Source organism: Canis lupus, chromosome 5 (genome assembly GCF_048164855.1).
Source record: "Canis lupus baileyi chromosome 5, mCanLup2.hap1, whole genome shotgun sequence".
Taxonomy (NCBI): Eukaryota; Metazoa; Chordata; class Mammalia; order Carnivora; family Canidae; genus Canis; species Canis lupus.
In genome coordinates, this window is record NC_132842.1 from 84,099,433 (window position 1) to 84,118,180 (window position 18,748).

General features: G+C 60.1%; 1 protein-coding gene and 2 long non-coding RNA genes across 21 annotated transcripts in view; 1 reads left to right on the forward strand and 2 right to left on the reverse strand.

Moving 5' to 3' along the window:
* Positions 1-1,607: 1,607 nt before the first annotated feature.
* LOC140634410 (uncharacterized) lies at positions 1,608-7,378 on the reverse strand. Of its 2 annotated transcripts, XR_012031920.1 has the most exons (3): positions 5,814-7,378; positions 2,066-5,099; positions 1,608-1,909 (listed from the first exon to the last, which is right to left on the reverse strand). It is a non-coding gene; the product is annotated as an uncharacterized lncRNA (long non-coding RNA). The 2 variants fall into 2 exon arrangements; XR_012031919.1 differs by having other exon boundaries at positions 1,608-5,099.
* On the forward strand, positions 6,887-17,089 carry LOC140634409 (uncharacterized). 6 transcript variants are annotated; one of them, XR_012031918.1, is made up of 4 exons: positions 6,887-7,103; positions 8,583-8,771; positions 9,672-14,112; positions 14,505-17,087. It is a non-coding gene; the product is annotated as an uncharacterized lncRNA (long non-coding RNA). The 6 variants fall into 6 exon arrangements; XR_012031915.1 differs by lacking the exon at positions 6,887-7,103 and adding an exon at positions 7,888-8,032 and having other exon boundaries at positions 14,505-17,086; XR_012031917.1 differs by lacking the exon at positions 6,887-7,103 and adding an exon at positions 7,894-8,067.
* PRDM2 (PR/SET domain 2) overlaps positions 9,617-18,748 on the reverse strand; it is a 119,680-nt gene continuing 110,548 nt past the window's right edge. For 10 of the 13 annotated variants that reach the window (XM_072828289.1, XM_072828280.1, XM_072828283.1 and 7 more), the window contains 2 exons: positions 13,757-13,900; positions 9,617-11,452 (listed from right to left, as the gene is read on the reverse strand). In XM_072828289.1, coding sequence (XP_072684390.1) covers positions 11,427-11,452; positions 13,757-13,900 — 170 coding nt within the window. In that variant the 3' untranslated portion in view covers positions 9,617-11,426. Of the gene's footprint in view, positions 11,453-13,756; positions 13,901-18,748 lie in introns of those variants that run through there. The other 3 variants (XR_012031910.1, XR_012031911.1, XR_012031912.1) reach the window with 2 other exon arrangements.

The following is an 18,748-nucleotide window of genomic DNA, read 5'->3' on the forward strand; positions in this document are numbered from 1 at the left end:
GTTAAAGTCCTAGCGAGATTGTTTTTTTGTACATACAGACAAGATTATCCTAGAATTGTATAATTATTCCCAAGTTATATGGAAAGGCAAAGGAACGATAACAGCTAAACAATTTGGGATTTAAAAAAAAAAAAAGGAATAAAGCTGGAAGAATTAGTCTACCTCATTTCAAGACTTAGTAGAGCCGTAATAGTGCTGCCCTAGGAAGGCAGGAGAAGTACAGCACACAGATCGGGAACAGGACAGTGAATCCAGGAGCGTCCACAAATATGCCCCCCTGACCTCTGAGAAGATACAAGACCAACTCAATGAAGGAAACGGCCCTTTAACAAATGACACTGAAATGCACATTCACAAGAGGAAAGAAGACCCCTGACCTAGGTCTCACACATGATTCAAAAATTAACTCAAAAATGGATCACCAGCTTAAATGTAAAATAGAAAACTTTTAGAAGAGAAAGCATGGGGGAAACTCCTGGGGGTCTAGGGCCAAATAAAGAGTTGTTAGACTTGACACCAAAAGCATGATTTATAAAAGAACAAACAAGACTTCATCCAAAAAAAAAAAAAGTTTTGATTATTTTTTCGTTTTGTGAAAAACCCTGTTAAAAGGACAAAAAGAAGGAAAAAAAAAAGGACAAAAAGATAAGCCGCAGACTGGAAGAAAATATCTGCAAACCTCATATGTAATGTAAGAACTATCCATTTAGAATATGTAAAATTCAAACTCAGTGGTAAAAAAACAAAGAATGCAATTAGACTATGAGCAAAAGACAGGAGACCTTTCACCAAAGAGGATACACAGATGGCAAAGAAGCACATGAAAAGATTCGCATCGTTGGCCGTCAGGGAAATGCAAATTAAAAACCACAATGGCTAAAATAAAAAATAATGACACCACCAAATGCTGTCAAGGATGCAGAGAAATCACTCTCTGGGTCATTCATATACTGGCGGAGGTAAAATCATATAGCTGCTTTGGAAAACAGTCTGGCAGTTTCTTAAGAATAAAACAAAGCAAGGTATACATCTCAACAACTGCACTTGCAAGAATTTACCCCAGAGAAATGAAAACTGCGCTCACATGCACACACATAAATCTGTAAGGAATAGTGTGTCTAGAGCAGCTTTAGTCCCCATAGCCCCAAACTGGAAACAACCTAGATGCCTTCCCATAGGTAAGGGGTTAGCTGGGGTCTGTCCACACCCTGCAACACTTATGTAGCAAAAAAAAAAAAAAGGAACAAACTAGCAATACTCCTAACAACCTGCAGGAACCTCCAGAGAACTAAGCCAAGTGAGAGAAGCCAATCCCAAAAGGTCACACACAGACTGTGTGATTCCGTGTGTAACATTCTCAAAATGAAAAAATTGCAGAGATGGAGAACAGATCACAAGGGGTTAAGGAGGAGAGAGGAAAGCTGATGTGGCTATAAAAAGCCAAGGTGCGGGGTCTCCATGGTGATGAGATGCCCCGAGATGCCCTGTATCGTGACGGAATCAATGTCAGTGTCTCACTGTGGTATTGACTTCTACAGGTATCAGTGGGGGACACTGGGCAAAGGGCACCCAGGGGCTCTGCATTCTCGTCTTACGACGACACAATCTCAAAATTTAAAGTTTCATTAAAGACAAACAAATACAAGGAAGTGATCGCTACGGAGGTCAGCGCAGTAGTTGCTTTTGGAGAGAAAGAGGGCAGTCGTAGTCTCTTCTGTAGTCACCCAGGAGTCGGCAAACGTGGGCAAAGCGCTCCCAGCCGATGCACAATCAACATGTAGCACAAGCAAATAAGCATTTGTCTTCGGCAACCAGGGTCCTGTCGGTCACGGCAGCACGAGGAGCCCGTCCGAACCGACGCGCACACGGTGGGAGAGTTCGGAGGTAAAAGTCGTCTGGCCCCCAAAACCTGGGAATGGATCACAGACACGAGCTAGCGACACAGGCCAGGGCTCCCTGGCATGCTGCGCTGGGGCGGGGGGGGGGGGGGGGGGGGGGCTGTTTGATGAGGTTAAAAAGCCAAGACTTGGGGCGCCTGGATTGCTCAGTCTGTGAGGCACCCAACTCGATCTCAGCTCCAGGTCTTGAGCTCGGGGTCGTGAGTTCAAGCCCCACACTGGGCTCCACACTGGGCATGGAGCCTACTTTAAAAAACAAAACAAAACAAAAAAACGGCAAAGACTCAGACCAGTTTCCTGCATGACACTCCCACTCCACGGCCCACACCTACTAGGGACTCCACCATCTCTTGCAGTCTCAGCGGAACAGGGAAATATCCAAATAGTCGTATTAGGAACTGAACTGTGCCCCCAGCCAAATTCATATGCTGGAACCTTCACTCCCAGCACAGCTGAGAACGGGACTGTATATGGAGACAGGGTCTTGCAAGAGGTCTTGCAAGAGCTGCAAAAGGCAGCTCCCCCGTCACAGGGTGAAGGCTAGGCCTATAGGACGGCGAGCTTCCAAGAAGGAGGGGAGACACCGGGATGTGTGCAGGGGGAGACCACCTGCCCTCACAGCGAGAAGGCGGCCGCCCGCAGGCCCAGGAGAGAGGCCTCGGGAGAAACCAAGCCCGCGACTTGGCCTGTGCTTCCAGCCTCCAGAACCGGGAGCAAAGGGGCTGCTTGAGCTCCCGGCGGGTGGTACCCCCAGCCACGAGGACCGCCACATTCCAGGACAGAAGTCGCCGCCCCGACACATCAGGTGATGACGCGCCCCCCAAGGCTCGCTGGGGGCCTGGGCCAGCCTGTGCCTCCCCCACCTCGTCTCGCTCCCCGGGGCACCCCCACCCTGGGTGCGAGGGATCACACACCCGGGGTCGCTTGTGCGGGGCCACGCAGGGCCAGAGCCAGGGTCACACCCAGAGCACCCCGACCCGGGCCCTGGGCACCCAGCACCTGCACCTGTCCTCGCCCAACAGGGAGCGGTGACAGCACAGGCAGGCTCGGGGACGATAAACAGCCCGATCCCAGGAGAGCCCCTCCTGGCGTGGGGGCCACTCGGCCTGCTCTGACAAGCCTCGGGGGCCCCCAGGTCCACCAAGGTCTCAGGTGGGCTAGACCTTGTTCGGGGCCGGGACGGGGTGCGGGATGTCCCCCCGCCCCCCCGCCTTGTGATCACCGGAGGATCAGCTTTCCTGGCCCCGTGTGTCTTCCCTGACCCAGAAGGGAAGTCGTCCAGCCCCGCACTCCAGCTGGTCATCTGACCCCGCTCACTTGTCCGGCCCCTGGGGACACCTGCACAAAGGGGTACTTCTGCTTTTCAGACGGTTGAATGCATCCCAAATAAATGTCTGTTAACAAGCACGCATGCTAACTAAGCCTGGTTTCAAAAAACAAAACAAAACACCATGAAAGGCTGAAAAGAAATGCAGGCCGCTGTTTGCTCTCTCCCCGCTGCTCCTGGGGGGCCTAAGGGAAAACATCCCCGGCCCCAGGTTCAAATCCCAGCTCCACCCAACATCCTGCAGCCAGGCCGTGGCTGGTCTCGGTCCCGGGGGGCCCACATGATGGCACGAACCTCACGGGGGTGTCGGCATGTGGGAAAGCTCAGCATCATGACTGGGTCTTCAGAGACTTGATCAGCGACCTATTTTTACATTAAAAGGCAATCCAGCCTTTACACGAGGCGAGTCTGTGAGTCTGTTCGCTGCTTTTTCTGTGCCCCTGGTCCTGGCCCTGCCCTGAGGCCACACCTGGAGGTCTGTTCTGCAAGAAATACCTTTGGCATCTGGGAATGAGCACACCCTTCTATTGCCCTGAGCACCCTCTTCCTGCACAATCACCATCATTCTCCATGTTAAAGAGTCTCCCTTCCTCCTATAAGGTCCAAGGCTCCAGCCCCAGCGCCCGTCCCTACGAGGACGGTGGACTGACGCCATCCCTGGGGACCTACAGAGGGACGACGTTCAGAAGGGACCTAGCACAGAACGGGCTGGTGTCAGGAGGACCGGAGGGAGCCGGGGAGCTGCAGCCAGCCCAGGCCCGTCCCGGGGAGAGTCCTCCCCTGGCCACCGGCTCAGCACCGTGAAGCAAGGGACACTGCATCTCAGCTGGCACAGCTGGAAAAGGTTCCCCCAGGGCGGCGAGTGTGGGTCTGTGTCGGCAAGGGGGAGGCGGGGCGGGCTAGAGCGAGTAAATCGGGCCTTGGCCGTCCAGGTAGGGCTCTGTTGCTTCTGCAGGCTCCCTTCCCTCTCTCACATCCGGCCTAACCGGAGCCTCTGGTCCCCAGCAGGGGGCTGCAAGGGGATAGAAGCCTGGAGGTTTTTACTAGAGCTCGGGAAGCAGCAGAGGGTCCGCAGAGCTGCAAAGAGGCCCACCTGAGACCCCTGGTTGGGGTGGCTGTCACGGGGAAGGGGGAAGACCCCCGTGCTACCCCTCCGCATTCGGGCTCTCCTTACACCTCTGTCGCCCCTACCTCTGTCCAGGTGGCTGTCTGGAGGAACCTGGGGGCACTCTGGAAGAGAAAGGATTTCCCCAAGACAGCAGAACCAAGTTGGACACAGAGCCGAGGGCAGCTGGCTTTCAGCATTTAGCAACTCTCGCCCTGTGCCAGGGGGGCCCTGCTCTCAGACCCTCCCTCCCACCCACCCTCTCCCAGCAGGAGTCCTGTAGCAACCCCTGATTCAGTGAGGATGGACATGGGGGCCTTGGGTGGCATCACACGAACCAAAGAGCCTTGGGAAACCAAGGAAGAGCCTTGGACGTCACATATTTGCGGGAACTGGAGGATGCTCCATGGGGACCGGGGCACAGGATATTTTCCCCACTGGAACCTTCAAGAACAGACCAGCGGTCAGAACTAATCAACAAATTCGGTAAAGTTGCATGATACCAAATTGCTATCCAAAAGTCAGTTTTGTTGCTATTCACTAATAACAAAGTATCAGAAAGAAAAATTAGAAAAAAAAAAATAATAATCCCGGGGCCCCTGGGTGGTGCAGCTGGTTGAGCATCTGACTCTTGGTTTCGGCTCAGGTCCTGATCTCGAGGTGTGAGATCGAGCCCCGTGTCAGGCTCCACACTCGGCACGGAGTCGGCGTGTCCCTCTCCCTCTCCTCCCCATGCTCGTGCATGCTCTCTCTTCTCTCAAATAAAAGCCTTAAAAAAAAAAAAAGAAAAAGAAAATCCCATTTACAATTGTATCAAAAGGAATCAGACACCCAGAATAAACTTAACCAAGGAGATGAGGGACCTGTGCCCTGAAAACTGTAAGATCCTAATGGAAAAAAAAATGAAGATCCAAGCAAATGGAAAGATATACTGTGTTCATGGATTGGGAGAATTGATACTAATAAATATCCACGCTCTCCGGAGCCACCTGCAGGTTCAGTGCAATCCCTATCAAAATGCCAATGCCATTTTTCACAGGAATAGAGCAAACAATCCTAAAATTTGCATAGAGACACAGAAGCCCCCAAACCGGCGCAGCGATCTTGAGAGAGAGCAGAGAATGAATAAAATCTTAAAAAAAAAAAAAAAGTGGTCTCTGTCCATAAATACTGGACCATGAGGGAGCCTACCTCCATCGGGTCTCCATAAGGCAAGCGTGTAGCCCAGGGCCTGGCGCACAGGGTGTATCTCGTAAGGATCACCGATTATCGCCTTTTAACCTGGCCATTCCACTTCCATTCCAATTTTTTTAAAAAAATCATACTGGGGCAAATAGGTATGAGGACGCCCAGGTGATGGAGTAACCCAAATGCTGGCTCTGATGTGCACCCTCCACCACCACTAGCATCATTAAGAGGAAAGCAGCAGCAATAATCGGAGAGTGTAAAAGCCAACAGGAAGGACACCATGACGGGCGCTTACCGTCCGCACCCAGGGCTGCGCACTCTTCCGGGCGGCTCTGCTCGAGCAATCACCTTGATTTTCCCCAGACACCTCCGGGACGCTCTGCGACCCTCTACTTTAAAGAGGAGGGTATGGAGGCGTGGGGAGGGTCAAGGGCATCGCAAGGTCACGCTGGGAGGTCCGGCAGGGCCAGTTAGCTAAGCTCTGTGTACATAAAAATCCAAAGGATTACGCACGAGAGGGTCAATCGGTACCTGGGGGTTTCCTTGGATTCTGTTTTTCTCAGGTTGCGTCAACGTACAATTTTCCAATTAGAAAACTCAAAACTGGGTGTTTAAGGAAACACACGAGAACTGGCCCGATGCCTGGCGGGCTGGAGGCTCGCTGGGACCTGGGCACGCCCCCCGGCCTACCGAGTCGCGGAAGGGGTGGATGGCCCACGGGGCAGCCCATGCTTCCCGGGCCGCGTCGTGGGCACGCTCCGGCCCCCTTTCCCTCTGCTCACGTCCCAGCCCGGCCAGGAGCCCCTGAAGGCACTTGGGCAAAAGGAGGTAAGCGTCGTGGGCCGGAGGGGCTCACCCAGCACCGCCCGAGGCCCTGCCTTGCCCAACATGATGGCAACGTCCGACCAGCCAAGAACAAAACCGGTCCACTCGTTTGCCCCCAGATGGTAAGAAAGACAAGATGGTTCAAAAAACAAGGTATTCTTATTTTATGCATCGGGATCCCCGGGTGTCTCAGGGGTTTGGCACCTGCCTTTGGCCCAGGGCGCGATCCTGGAGTCCCGGGATTGAGTCCCACGTCGGGCTCCCGGTGCATGGAGCCTGCTTCTCCCTCTGCCTGGGTCTCTCTCTCTCTATCATAAATAAATAAATCTTAAAAAAAAAAAAACAAGAATCCTATGCATCGAGCAGAGTCAGAGCCACAAGCCCAAGATGTCGGCAGGCGTCAAAAGCCACTTGAACACTCTTCAGGGCCCTCAGGGCCCCACTTGACACCGCGGCCTTGCGACCCAAGGCCACGAGCTGTCCCGGGGGGGGGGGGGGGCCGGCGCGGCTGCTGGGCCGAGGGCCAGGCCCTGACGAGCTCCCAGCCAGCAGCGGGAAGGCCCGGCGCTCCACCGGCTCTGGCGGCCTTCGCGCCCCCCGCGCATCCAGGCCTCGGGCTCAGGTCCCCGCAGGGCGGCGTCCCACGCATCCCACCGGGAGCCCGGAGGCCCGCGGGCGGCAGGTGCTGCAGCCAACAAGGAAAGGACGGGTGAAGTCTGCACCCCGCGGCTGACGTTCTCGAGAAACTCTAAAATCTCAGGTAGTGAATCAAATGCACGAGGGCAGGAGACGGGGAGGCCACACGAGACCCGCAGCGAGGGAGGGACGCTGCGGGGACAGCACCGGCGGAGAGGCAGGTGGCTGCTGGCCGGACACTCAGGGCCGACAGCGGGGTAGTGTGTGCAAAGGCCCTGTGGCAGGAGGCGGAGCAACGCTGCGGTCGCGGCTGGCGCAGAGGCGCGGCCTCCAGGCCGAGGGAGGGAGGGAGGGCCTGGGGTCTACCCAAGGGCACAGGCAACCCCCGAGGATTCTTTACGGTGACGGGACCCACTCGGGGATGCCCACGGTCCGAGAAACACGGAGCAGGGCGGCCGGGGCCGGGGCCGGGAAGGCGCTCAGCACCCGCCCCCCCCCCTGGGGCCGCCCGCACCTGCCGCCCCCGCCCCCCGGGCACAGGCCGAGGCAGGAAGGCAGAGGCTCAGCGCACGCACCGCCCCGCACCTGCACGACGCACCTGCGCGGCGACCTCGCGCCTCCCCCGCCCGCCGCCCCGGCTCAGCCCGCCGCGGTGACGTCAGCGCGCGTGCCCACGTGACCCCGCGGCCTGCGGCGCATGACGCAGGCGTGACGCACGGCGGGCTGCCCGGGCCCCGGCGGGCGCGCGGCGTCAGCAGGGGGCGCACCCGCTTCCGGTGGCGGTTGCCGGGGCGACCGGGACGCGCCCTGACCCGCCCCGGGAGGGGGACCCGACCCCGACGCCGCCCCGGCGCCGCGCCCCCCGCCCCGCGCCCCCCGCCCCGCGCCCCCGCTCGCCTCGGCCTCAGCTCGCGCAGCTGCACGGATCCTGCGGAGCTCCGGGCCCGGGTCCGCCCCACCCCGGCCCTGGCGGCGGCCCGGCGGCTGCACAGCCCGCTCGGAACCAGCACCGGGGACGCCGGCTGACGCGGACCCCTGGGCGCCCCATGCACGGTCCGGCTCTCGGACCCCTGGGCGCCCCATGCAGGGTCCCGCTGGTGCAGACCCCTGGGCGCCCCATGCACGGTCCCGCTGGTGCAGAGCCCTGGGCGCCCCATGCAGGGTCCCGCTCACGGACCCCTGGGCGCCCCATGCACGGTACCGCTCTCGGACCCCTGGGCGCCCCATGCAGTGGGCAGAGGCCCCGATGCTTGTTTCCACGCCTGCTCCAGCCTTGGGCCCTGCTGGGGTTGGGGGCGGGGTAGAGGCCGAGGATCTCTCCCTTAGGGATCAGCCAGGTGACCCCAGAGGCAGGCAATGAGCTAGAATGCAGGAAGGTGGGGGGGGCCATCCCCTTGGCAAACTAGGAACCGGGCTGAGACGGGTGGGAACCCAGGCAAGGTCATGCAGCCGCCAGGGAGCAGGACTGGGATGGGACTTAACCCACAGTTTGAAACCTATGCTTTCCATACAGCCATGCACCTGGGGTGGGGCCGAGGCCCAGGGGCCCGCTATGTTCTGGGCATCTGGGGACTGACCTCTGTTGTCATGTTTCTGCCTGCAGGTGACTCAAGAGCTGGAGGAGCCAGTGGGGTGGCAGGAGGGGCAGCAGCCAGAGGCAAGCGGGAAACCGGAAACTGTGGGCCTGAGAGCCGGAGCCCAGTGCCTGGCCTGCATCTGCCAGCTGTGGGACCCCGGACAAACTACGGAGGGTGTCTGAGCCTGTTTCTTCATCTGTGAAACAGCTGCGGAGGTACCTGTCCTGCTGGGAGGCTGTGGCAGGAGAGGGACCGTGTGGGGAATACCTGGTGCATCACAGGTCACAGTAAATGGTCCCTGGAAGGACGGCCCTGGGCTTGGAGGCTGAGTTGCCAGGAAAGGTCCAGCGTGCCCGCTAGTCGAATTCCAGATAAACCATGAGTGACGCTTTTTTAAGTCTATGTATGTCCCGAATATTCCACGAGTACGCCCATACAACGGGATAGTTGGCCATAAAAAAGAATGAAGTGCTGAGACATGCTACAGCCTGCGTACGCCTTGAAAACACTCGAGGCGAGAGCAGCTGGTCGTAAAAGATCATGTACTGTGAGATCCCATTTACGTGGAATGTCCCGGACAGGTGAGCCCACAGGGGTAGGAAGTAGGCTTCTGGCTGCCTAAGGAACCGAGGGGAAAACCAGCAAGTGCTTGCTAATGGGTGTGGGATTTCTTTTGGGGGTGACTGAAGATGTTCTAAAACTGAATGCAGTGGGGGCTGCACAACTCCGAATGTACCAAAAAAAAAAAAAAAACCCCCACTGATTTGTACACTTCCTTACGTGGGTTAACTGTGTGGCACGGGGATGCATCCCAATAAAGCTACTTAAAAAGAATACACTGGGCACCACAGAGGCCTTTCTAGCCTTCGCGAAGCGGCTCCGCTCACTGGCTGGCAGGCGGGAGATTTGAAGGCAGAGTAACCTTGCTCACCAGGCAGGATCTTCGCAGAGTCTCCCTGAAACCTCAGGTTGCGCTCTGGAACCTGCTGGAATGGGGCCTTCGGGGCCGCCCAGGGAATCGCCAACACGGACCCAGAACCCAAAACGATCACGCCCAGGCTTGTTCTTTACAATCGCGCTTCACACTTTTATTGTTAATTTTCTTCACATGGCAGATACAGAACCGCCCTCCTCCGCGATCCACACCCACGCCCGAGAACCACCGCTGACCGGGAAACACCACTCTCTAGAAGACCACCCCGGCTCCGTGACTGGGACACTCCGTGGCCCTTTCCGCTAGTCTGAGAGGGTCGAAGGCGGACCGGCACGTTCGCACATGCAAACAGGAGCATCCCCCAGCCCCCACGACATTTTCTGGGATTCACCATCGGTTGAAGTTGACTTTCAAAGCTTTGGGTTCGGGAGCCCTCCCTGCTGCTGAAAAGGAGAATCCTCAAGAACTGAGAGGCTGGGGTACAGTTCATGAGTGTCAACATCTATGGGACGGATGAGGAACAGCCACAGCCTTTCATGCTTGTGAGGGTTAATTTTCGGAGCAGGCAAAAGGATGCCAGCTATGGAAATGGACAACTTTAACTGATGGTTTTTAGCTGGGTGGCAAACGGAACACGGTGACGTGGCCAGCCATCGGCCCTTCTCTGCCCATGTGAGGGTCTCGTGAGACCTTCCTCCCAGACCGTTATCAGACCCTACATTGCAGCCAGTCGACTGATTAATTAAATAACACAAGTTATAAAACTTTAAAAAGGGGGCATTTACAGTCAGGGACATAAATACGTGCTTTTAAAAGTGTCTACGTACATATTTACAGAGTTGCAAGATCAACCATAGTAGCCCTGAAAAAAAAAGTCCCTTTTTGTGTGTGACCACTCAGGTTCTCCAAAGTTCTCTCCTTCCACCGTGGGGTTGACACGTCACTACTAAAAACAGAGCTGAGGGAACAGCGCCAAAGTGGGCTCAGACATCCGTGTCTGGGGTCTGCCCCAAAGGCACAAAACCCAAGACCCTCACTGGACTGGGGCCAAACTCCTAGCCCAGCTCACCCGTTTCTCCGAGACATGGACGGCCCCGCACACGCAGGAGCCAGCCCCGTCATTCCCTGGCAGGCGACCGGTGGCCTCTAGAAATCTCTTCTTCTTCCCCCTGTGCTTCGCTGCTTCATCCTCCAGCTGGCTGTTCAGTTCCCAATTTTTGTGTCCTTTTCCAGCTAGTCTGCGAAGGTCAGACGCTAAAGGTGTGGATGGTCCCACCGAGTGAGGCCAGAGCAGCACCCGGGCCCTCCCCTGGCCCCCCCCACGCCGTCCCATCCCCCGCCTCCCCCCAGGGAGGACCCCGATCTCCAGGCGGGGGCGAGGACCCATGAGAATTTCGAGTCTGGCGACGACTCAAGCCAGCAGCTCAGGCAAAGGAGGGAGGCCGTCGACGTGCGTGGGCCGAGGGGGTCGATGAGCGAGGCTCCGACGTGTCCACACGCCGTCGGTTCCCAGAGAGGGTGGAAGGCCGGGGAAGGCAGCGTGGCTGGGAGGGAGGCTCGGCCTCCCCCGAGGCCTTCCTGGGACGGGGCTGGAGCCGACCCCTGAGCCCGAGCACGGTCCCCGCCACGGCAAAAGACAACTCGAGAAGCAAAAAGCAGGATCAAGGAGCTCTTGAAAAATTGCATAGTAGGAGAGGCCCCACCCTGGCGGGAGGCTGAGCCGCAGAAGACGGTCCCGGGGCTGCACCCAAGTGTCGTCCGTGGTGTGGAACCAGCTGCCTTCCTGCCTCCCGGGGTTTGAGACCCTCGTCTGAAGACCGCACACACACGCGCACACACGCTCACCCGCGCACACACTCCCTTCCTTTCTCTCCCAGGCTCATCAAGTGGAATAGGTCGGTACTCCCTGCAGGGCAGAAGGCCAGTCCCTTTGGCTTCACGGATTCCAGGTCACTTCAGGTGCTGAGGAGAAAAGAGAAGAGAAATGATGCGGTGGCTGCAGACTCCGGGCCCAGTCTGGCCGTGGCCTGCGCTCCCGCCACGTGTCTAATTCAACCAGGCACTGAAATGTGCCACGTACGCAGCTCGAGGAGTCTGCAGTGAACACACGTGCGTGCCCAGCTCCTGGCCCAAGAAACAGCACACGACCGACCTCCCCGTGGCCCCCAGCCACACCCCCGTTTAGCACCACCCCTGAGCCTCAGCCCCGGAATGAACACTCTCGGCCCTCTTCATGCACACGTTGCCCATTTTCAACTGAAATAAATGGAATCAGTGGGTCCGTGTCCTTTGTGTCTGGCTTCTCCTGCGTGACAGCATGTGAGGTTCATCCCTTCCGAGCCTGTGTGTGCTCCTGCCCACCTCCTTGCTACGGGGTCGACTGCAGGACCTGCTGCCTTCATCCGCCTGGTCCACGGCCAACGCACAGGGGGCAGGTTCCAGTCCGGGCCCACCGTGAGGAATGCTGCTGGGACCCGCTACGTATGTCTGGAGGACACGTGCGGTGCACACGCGTCGTATATAGGCCGAGGGGAAGCACCGGGTAGCAGGGTGTGTGCATGGAACACCCGAACTTCCCACGGTGGAACTTCCCACGGTGGGCACACCCCCCCGCTGAGTATCCCTCTGGTGGTGCAGCTGCTGGGTCCTAGGGATGTGGAGGTTCGGCTTCCATCAATACCACCCAACATTATTCCATGGTATCTACACCACCACCTGACTGCACTCTGATGCTTGCGACGACCCTCACGGCGGGTGACACCGACCCCCAGACCCCCCCATGGCAGGTGACAGAGATCCCCAGATCCCCATTTTGCAGGGAAGAAAGAGGCTCAGAGAGGACGAGTGACTTTTACAAGGTCAGGCTGATGACCAGGGGCGGCCGTGGGCCTGGAACCCGGATCCAGCCACCACAGGGAGGGTCCCGGGACAAGCGGGGCCCCAGGGCTGCCCTGGCACTGCCCCACCATGTCTGGAAGACGCCAGCCCAGCCTCTCCTCTCCAGGCCCCAAGCTTTCCGTCTGTGAGAAGAGCGAGGGCAGGGACGCTCTCCAGAGCCTTCCAGCTCTGCGCTCAGCGCCCAGGCCGCCGGCGCTCCACGGCGTGCCCAGCCCGGGGTCACGTGCCCTCTCGGGAGCCTGTTCTGGAGACACAGGCTCAGTCCTGCCTCAAGACAACACACCCTCTGGCGCAAGTGGATGTTGCTTCCATGCCCCTCCCCAGTCCCCAGAGAAGTAAAGCCCAGAGCCCAGAGACTCCAGCAGCTTCAGGAAGGGAGGAGCGAACGAGCTCTGGGTAGCAGGGCAGGCGGAGGGGAGAACGTACAGGATGGAGGACCCCAAAGTTTCAGAGTTCAGCCCATTCTTGCCCAGAACCACCACCGCATTCTCATTCTGACAACCCTGGCTGCATTAAGCAGGTGTCCCCGAACTTGAGCGGGCCCCAGAATCACGGGCCGTCTGCCAGTACAGATTCCAGGCCCTGCACCAGGACGTTCCCTCAGTAAATCTCGAGTGGCTCCCTGGGGTCTGTATCTTTCACCAGCGCCCTGACCTACAGGTGCACGGGCTCCTCCAACCATGCTTTAGAGGCCGGCCCCGGGGGCGCAGTGACAGAAGACGTGCCACGTCAGCAGCAAAGGAGCCCAAGCCTGCTCGAGACCACTGGCCAGGCCCAGGCCCCCTGAAGAGGGGAAGTCCGGCTTCCGCGCATGGATTCAGGTTTTACCAGTAGAGAATCCACGAAGAGACTTCTGGTTCGTGTTCCGCAGAATACTAGGACTTACTAGGACTTTCACTCTCAAATACGTTGTGGGAATAGAGACTCCACAACCTTTGCTGGGCTCACAGCCTCTCCAGGTCTCGATGAAGTGCTGGCTCTTGCTCTCCTGCTGTTCTCCGTCAGCAGTGACACCTCGTGCTTGTGTGTGCCAGGCGCTGTTGTTCCTGCTCTGCACACCGACACCTGTAGTTCTCACAAGCCATGAAGCAGGCGCCACTGTCATCCCCAGTCTACCGGCGTGGAGACTGAGGTCTCGGGGTACCTTGCCGAGGTCCCCCAGCCAGTAAGTGGCAGAGCTGGTGTCTGCGCCCGGAAGCCCCCCGGTGCCCACCTGCCTGCAAGACGGGCCGGCCGTGCCCCAGCTGGCACACAGGCGATCGTGCCCGCCTCTCCCCTGCTTCCCGCCCACCCCAAGCCCCAAGCCCAGTGCGCCTCGCCCCCAGAGCCACCCGAACCGGGCCAGAAGCCGCTCTGCCCTCCTCGTACCTGTCAGGGAGCAGGCGAAGTGTCTACTCTTTGAAGAGGGGTCCCTGGAACTGGGCTGCAGCCGTGGCCTTGACGTTTCTACACTGCCTGGTGACGTACGGGGCGGCTGGCGGAGGGCACCGGGACGCCAGGCGGAGGCTGTAGCTGTTGGGGAGAGGAAGGACACACAGCATCAGAGGGGCTGGCCCTGGTGCCCCACACGGCACCTACAGGACGTGGGCTTTAACGGCCCGCATGGGCTCCGCTGAGCGCTGCCCGCCACCTTCCCTCCGCTTCAAGGGACGGGGCCCCCACCAGCGGGGCTCTGGGGCGCTGCACCGAGCAGGGCTGCCCTGAGGCCGCCCCCAGGGCGACAGGTGAGCTGGGAACAGAGCTCTGTCGTGCAGATGGCGGCTGCCCTGTGCCCCCACCTGCCTCCCCTGGCCTCCCCGTCCCACCCCGTCCCACCCCGGGGCAGCAGGGGGAGCTTCTGGTACCAAGTTCCATCCATCCCCGGCAGTGGGTCTCCTCCAGGCCGTGCGCTCTGCACTCGGCCCCATCCCGGCCTCACCGCATCGAGCACTTTCGGGAATCTCAGAGGCTGTGAGCCCAGATCCCGTGACACGGTTTGGCCCTGTCCACTACCACAGCCCATTAAATACGATTTCTTTATCCCAGGAAAGCATTTAAACATTTTTTAAAAGATAAGTAACCTAAGACCACGACTCCTCCCCTTCCTTCACGCAGCTAACTCAGACTCATCTTTCAGGTCCCGGCTGGGATACCACCTCCTCCAGGAAGCCTTCCTTCTTTGACTCCTGAGTGCAGCATCCCCCTGCAGGCTCCCACGGCCCCCTCACACTTCCCCACCGCAGCCCCGGTGACACGGAGTCACAATCGCAGGGTAACGTATCTGCCTCCCTCCTGGGCTGAGAGATCCCAAGGCCGGGGCTTCTGTCCTGTTCGCTGATGCATCTCCATCTCGGCACGACAAAAATAAATAGTCGTTGAGTAAGAACGACACGTAGCCGGCAACGAGCTAGGTATCTGCAGTCATCCCGCTCTACACACGACCTACCGAGGTGGACACTCGACGGGCCCCGACTTGCAGACGGGGAAACAGACACGGCGGGCTGAGAACCTCGCCCCAGGTCCCAGAGCGGCTCCCCAGACAGAAGAGCACAGCAAGGAGGCCCTGGGTCAGGACAGGTGGAGGGTGGGGCGAGCGGGGCAGCGGGAAGGGTGGTGGCCCAGAGTCCGCTGAGACAGGGCGCGGGACATGGGGACGGGCCAGTCACAAAGCGGAGATATCAGGGTCGAGACGACTGGTTCTCAACAGGGGCAAGTGTGGGGCGTGTCTGGAGACAGGCTTGGGGGTCCCATGTGAGGGCGGGAGCCGCCACGGCACCAGTGGACAGGCCGGGGACTGCCGCCAGACGCTCCACAGCTGGGGACTGACCCCGCGTCAGTAGCGTCAAAGCTGCAAAGGCAGCCAACGGCTCCAACAGCTCCTATCACAGTAAGAAGCAAGGGGCGTGCGGACACACAGACACGTGAACCGACAAGTGGGGGCCTGGCTTCGGGGGCGGCGGGGTGCCCCGTGGGAACCACCCCACGGCCGTGCAGTCCAGGCCTGTGGGCGGCCCATTCCGCCGTCGGAGCAAGAGTCAAGGCAGACAACCAGGGGGGCCCCGGGCTCAGCGGCAGGCCCCAGAACGACGAGGCCCTTCGGCGGCCTGGGTGCGGGCCGGGACCCCAACATGAGCACAGCCCCTCCACCAGCTGACCGACTGCGGAGGGACACTCAGGTGTGAGGCCGCCCGGAAATTTGGGACGACCCGCGGGCTTGTCCTGCTGGGGACAAAGGCAGTCTCAGCACACCGCGGGTGCCCCCTCCCCTGTCTGCAGAGATGTCCCTAATGGCGTGGAGTGGGACGAGCAGCAGCCTGGAAGACAGGCCGGCCCCCACCATCAACTGCTACGTCTGACACCATCATTGCTCAAAACCCAGATCCGTCAAACCAAGGGGACCCCCTGGCCGCCCCTCCCTCTGCAGCTGCTCCCCTGCTCCCCCTGCTCCCTGCGCACCTGTTCCACCGAGGCTCCTGCAGCCACAGCCACGTCCGCTGGGGGGCGAGCTTCCCCCCAGCCCTTGGCCTCTGCACAGCCGCCTGCAGAGCCCCCAAAGGCAGGCTCCCCTCGCCCCACCCTCCACCGGGCTTGGCCCAGTGGGGGCCACCCCAGCTGGCATGCGCACAGCCCTTGTAATTCCCACGTACTTTCTCAGCTGTTATCATGGACCCTCCCGGCAGCTCAGGATGTGGGGAGAACAAGCGCTTTTTATACCCATTTCACAGAGGAGGACACTGAGGCTCAGATTCAGACACGTTCCTGGGGGAGCAGAGCCCAGGCCTTTCAGCTCCGTGGGCCACACAGCAGGTCACCCCTGTGTCTCCTGTTAGGACGGCCTCCCTCCTGACCGTGAAACCTCCTGCAGCCAGAGGACCCGGGGCCCTGTCGCTGCCGCAGCTGAGCTGTCAGGGGCTGAGAACACCGTCTGCGGCACACGTACTTCCGTGGTTAACGCACAGAGACCCGATTCCAGGTTCCCAGTGTGTGACCCTGGCCAGTCGGGGCCTCTCTGGGCCCTGGTCTCACCACCTGCAAAACACGAGCAGTGACCCCCTGGCTTGTTGGGCTGATTAAATTGAGAGGAAGCTCTTAGCACAGGACACGCACGGTGTCTGCTTGGCGGCAGTTGGTGGGGCCGCCGGGGGGGCAGTCCCCGTGTGGGTCCCCATCCCGCTGGCCGTGTGACCCAGGGTGTGGCCCTCCGTGCCTCCAGGGCTCTGAACCTCAGCCTCCTCATCTGAAACAGGGGCCACCCCAGCTGGGCCGCCGAGGCAGAGCGGGGCCGGGGAGCCCGGGGACCCGGATGCGAGGGCACTTCACCTCCTGAGACCCCAGCAGCGTGTGATGCGGGATGCTCCTGGTGGTGGTGACACGGCGGGTCGGAGCAGGCGGATGGCCGGCCAGCGCCCTCCCTCCCTGCCCCTTGGGCCCCCTCACTCCCCAGAGCACGCCGGGTCAGGACGCACCCCGGCTCAGTCCCGGCTCCCACTCCCAGGCAGTGACTCCCCGGCCCCCCGCTGCCCTGGCCGCCGTGCTGGGCTCCCTCCAGCCTGGCCACGCGCACTCCCCTCCAGGCGGCCCTCAGCCCTGGCTCCTCAGTAGATTCGTGGGGAGCCCAGGTCTGCACACCAGGCCCAGGAGGTGAGACCCCCGGGGGTGGTATGGGGGTATCTGTGAGCCCCCCGATTCTACATGGGCAGACGGCTGCCCCCCCCCGCCCCGTCCTTGCTCAGGTGCCCTCACAGGAACAGCCAAGGCCCCCACCTGGCCCTTCCACCCGCAGAAGACTTCCTGTGGCCACAGCATCCCACCCGACCATCGCCTGCCACTGGAGGGAGCCTCCCACCTGCCAGGTGCTGGGCCAAGGTGATCCGTGGGGTGAGGCGGACAGGCCCCCTAACCTGGTCCGCTGTGACTCGGTGGGGCCCTGGGAGGAAAAGGGCTCAGGTGCAGAGCCCCCGGGCTCCAGGGGACCACGGTCTCGCTCAGCCCCCACCTGGCCTCTGGGAAAGGAGGCACCTGGGCACCTGGAACCCCCTGCAGGAAACAGAGGAAGCAGGAGAGAAGGCCAGGGCCCGGGGAGCACGCCAAGAGTGCGGGGTCTCAGCCCAAGCCCCCGAGGCTCAGGGCTACGCAAGGACCCCTGGGACCTTCCAGGCTGGGCCTGTTCACCAGGGGGCATCTCCACGAGTCATGGGGAAGGGCCCGTCCCCTCACATGGGCTTCCTGGAGCCCCAATGCCCCTGAGCCCGGGGAGCCGGGGGAAGGTGACGTCACAGAGCAGCAGCCACACCTGAGCCTCCCGGGGCCTCCCGAGAACAGGGGGCGCGGCGTCCAGAGAGGTGGGGTGACGGTGCGACAACACTTAAAACAAAGGGCAAAGGCCATCCAATGACTGAGCAGATCATTCAATGACACGAAGAGGCAAGATGCTGTCGTCCAAGAAGAGCGTGTCAACACCCCACAGTCACTGGGCAGACGGGGAAGGCACAGAAACATGGAGCCCGCAGGTGAAGGCACGCGACCGGGTCAAGGCTGCCCCCCCTCCGTTCCCTCCCACTTTAGGGCCACGCACCCCAGCCCTCCCCCCCAGGCCACGTCCTCGGACAGACAGCCAGCAGCACAGCAGCACAGTGATCGCCATGGAGAGAAATGAAGCAGGGGACGGAGCTCAGGAGTGCGCGGTGGGGGCAGGGGGCCGTGAGGCAAACAAGGAAGACCACAGAAGCATCTGGGCCAAGCCCCAAGGCGGTGGCTGAGGGATCTTTCCTGAACACCTGGACGTGCCTCGTTCCAGGTGGTGCAAACAGTACGTGCAAAGGGCCTGAGGTGGAGTTTGCCTGGAATGCCAGAGAAAAGGAGGCAGAAAGGGAGGGTCCTGGGAGCCCTGAGAGAGGTGGGAGCCAGGCTGTCCTTCCGGGCAGCAGATCCGGCCGCCGTGTTGGGCACAGATTGTAGGATGGCAGGAATGGGATGAGGGGGGAGTGGGCCAGTCAGGGATGGCCGCTTGCACCTCCCTAGGGGCAGCAGGGGCAAGCGGCTGACTCCAGATGCAGCTTGGAGGCTGTGTGGACAGGATTTGCTGATGAACCGGATGCTGGGGCCGGGGCCAGGAAGACACCGGAGCCTCGAATGACCAGAGCAGGATGGCCCGCCTTTAGCCAAGACGGGAAGATGGCAGGAGAGGCTCAGGCAGGCAGACATCAGTCGGAAAAGGATTAAACATGAAGTGTTTACTGCCCCGAGTGGGGTCAAGCGGGTGGCTGAAACGGAACCGGTGAATCTGGGGCTGCTCAGCGTGTGTGGACCCGGGACGGGGCGAGGAGGGGCCGGTGGAGACGCCGAGGGAGCCCGGAGCGCGGGGGCGAGGGCGGCGGCCTG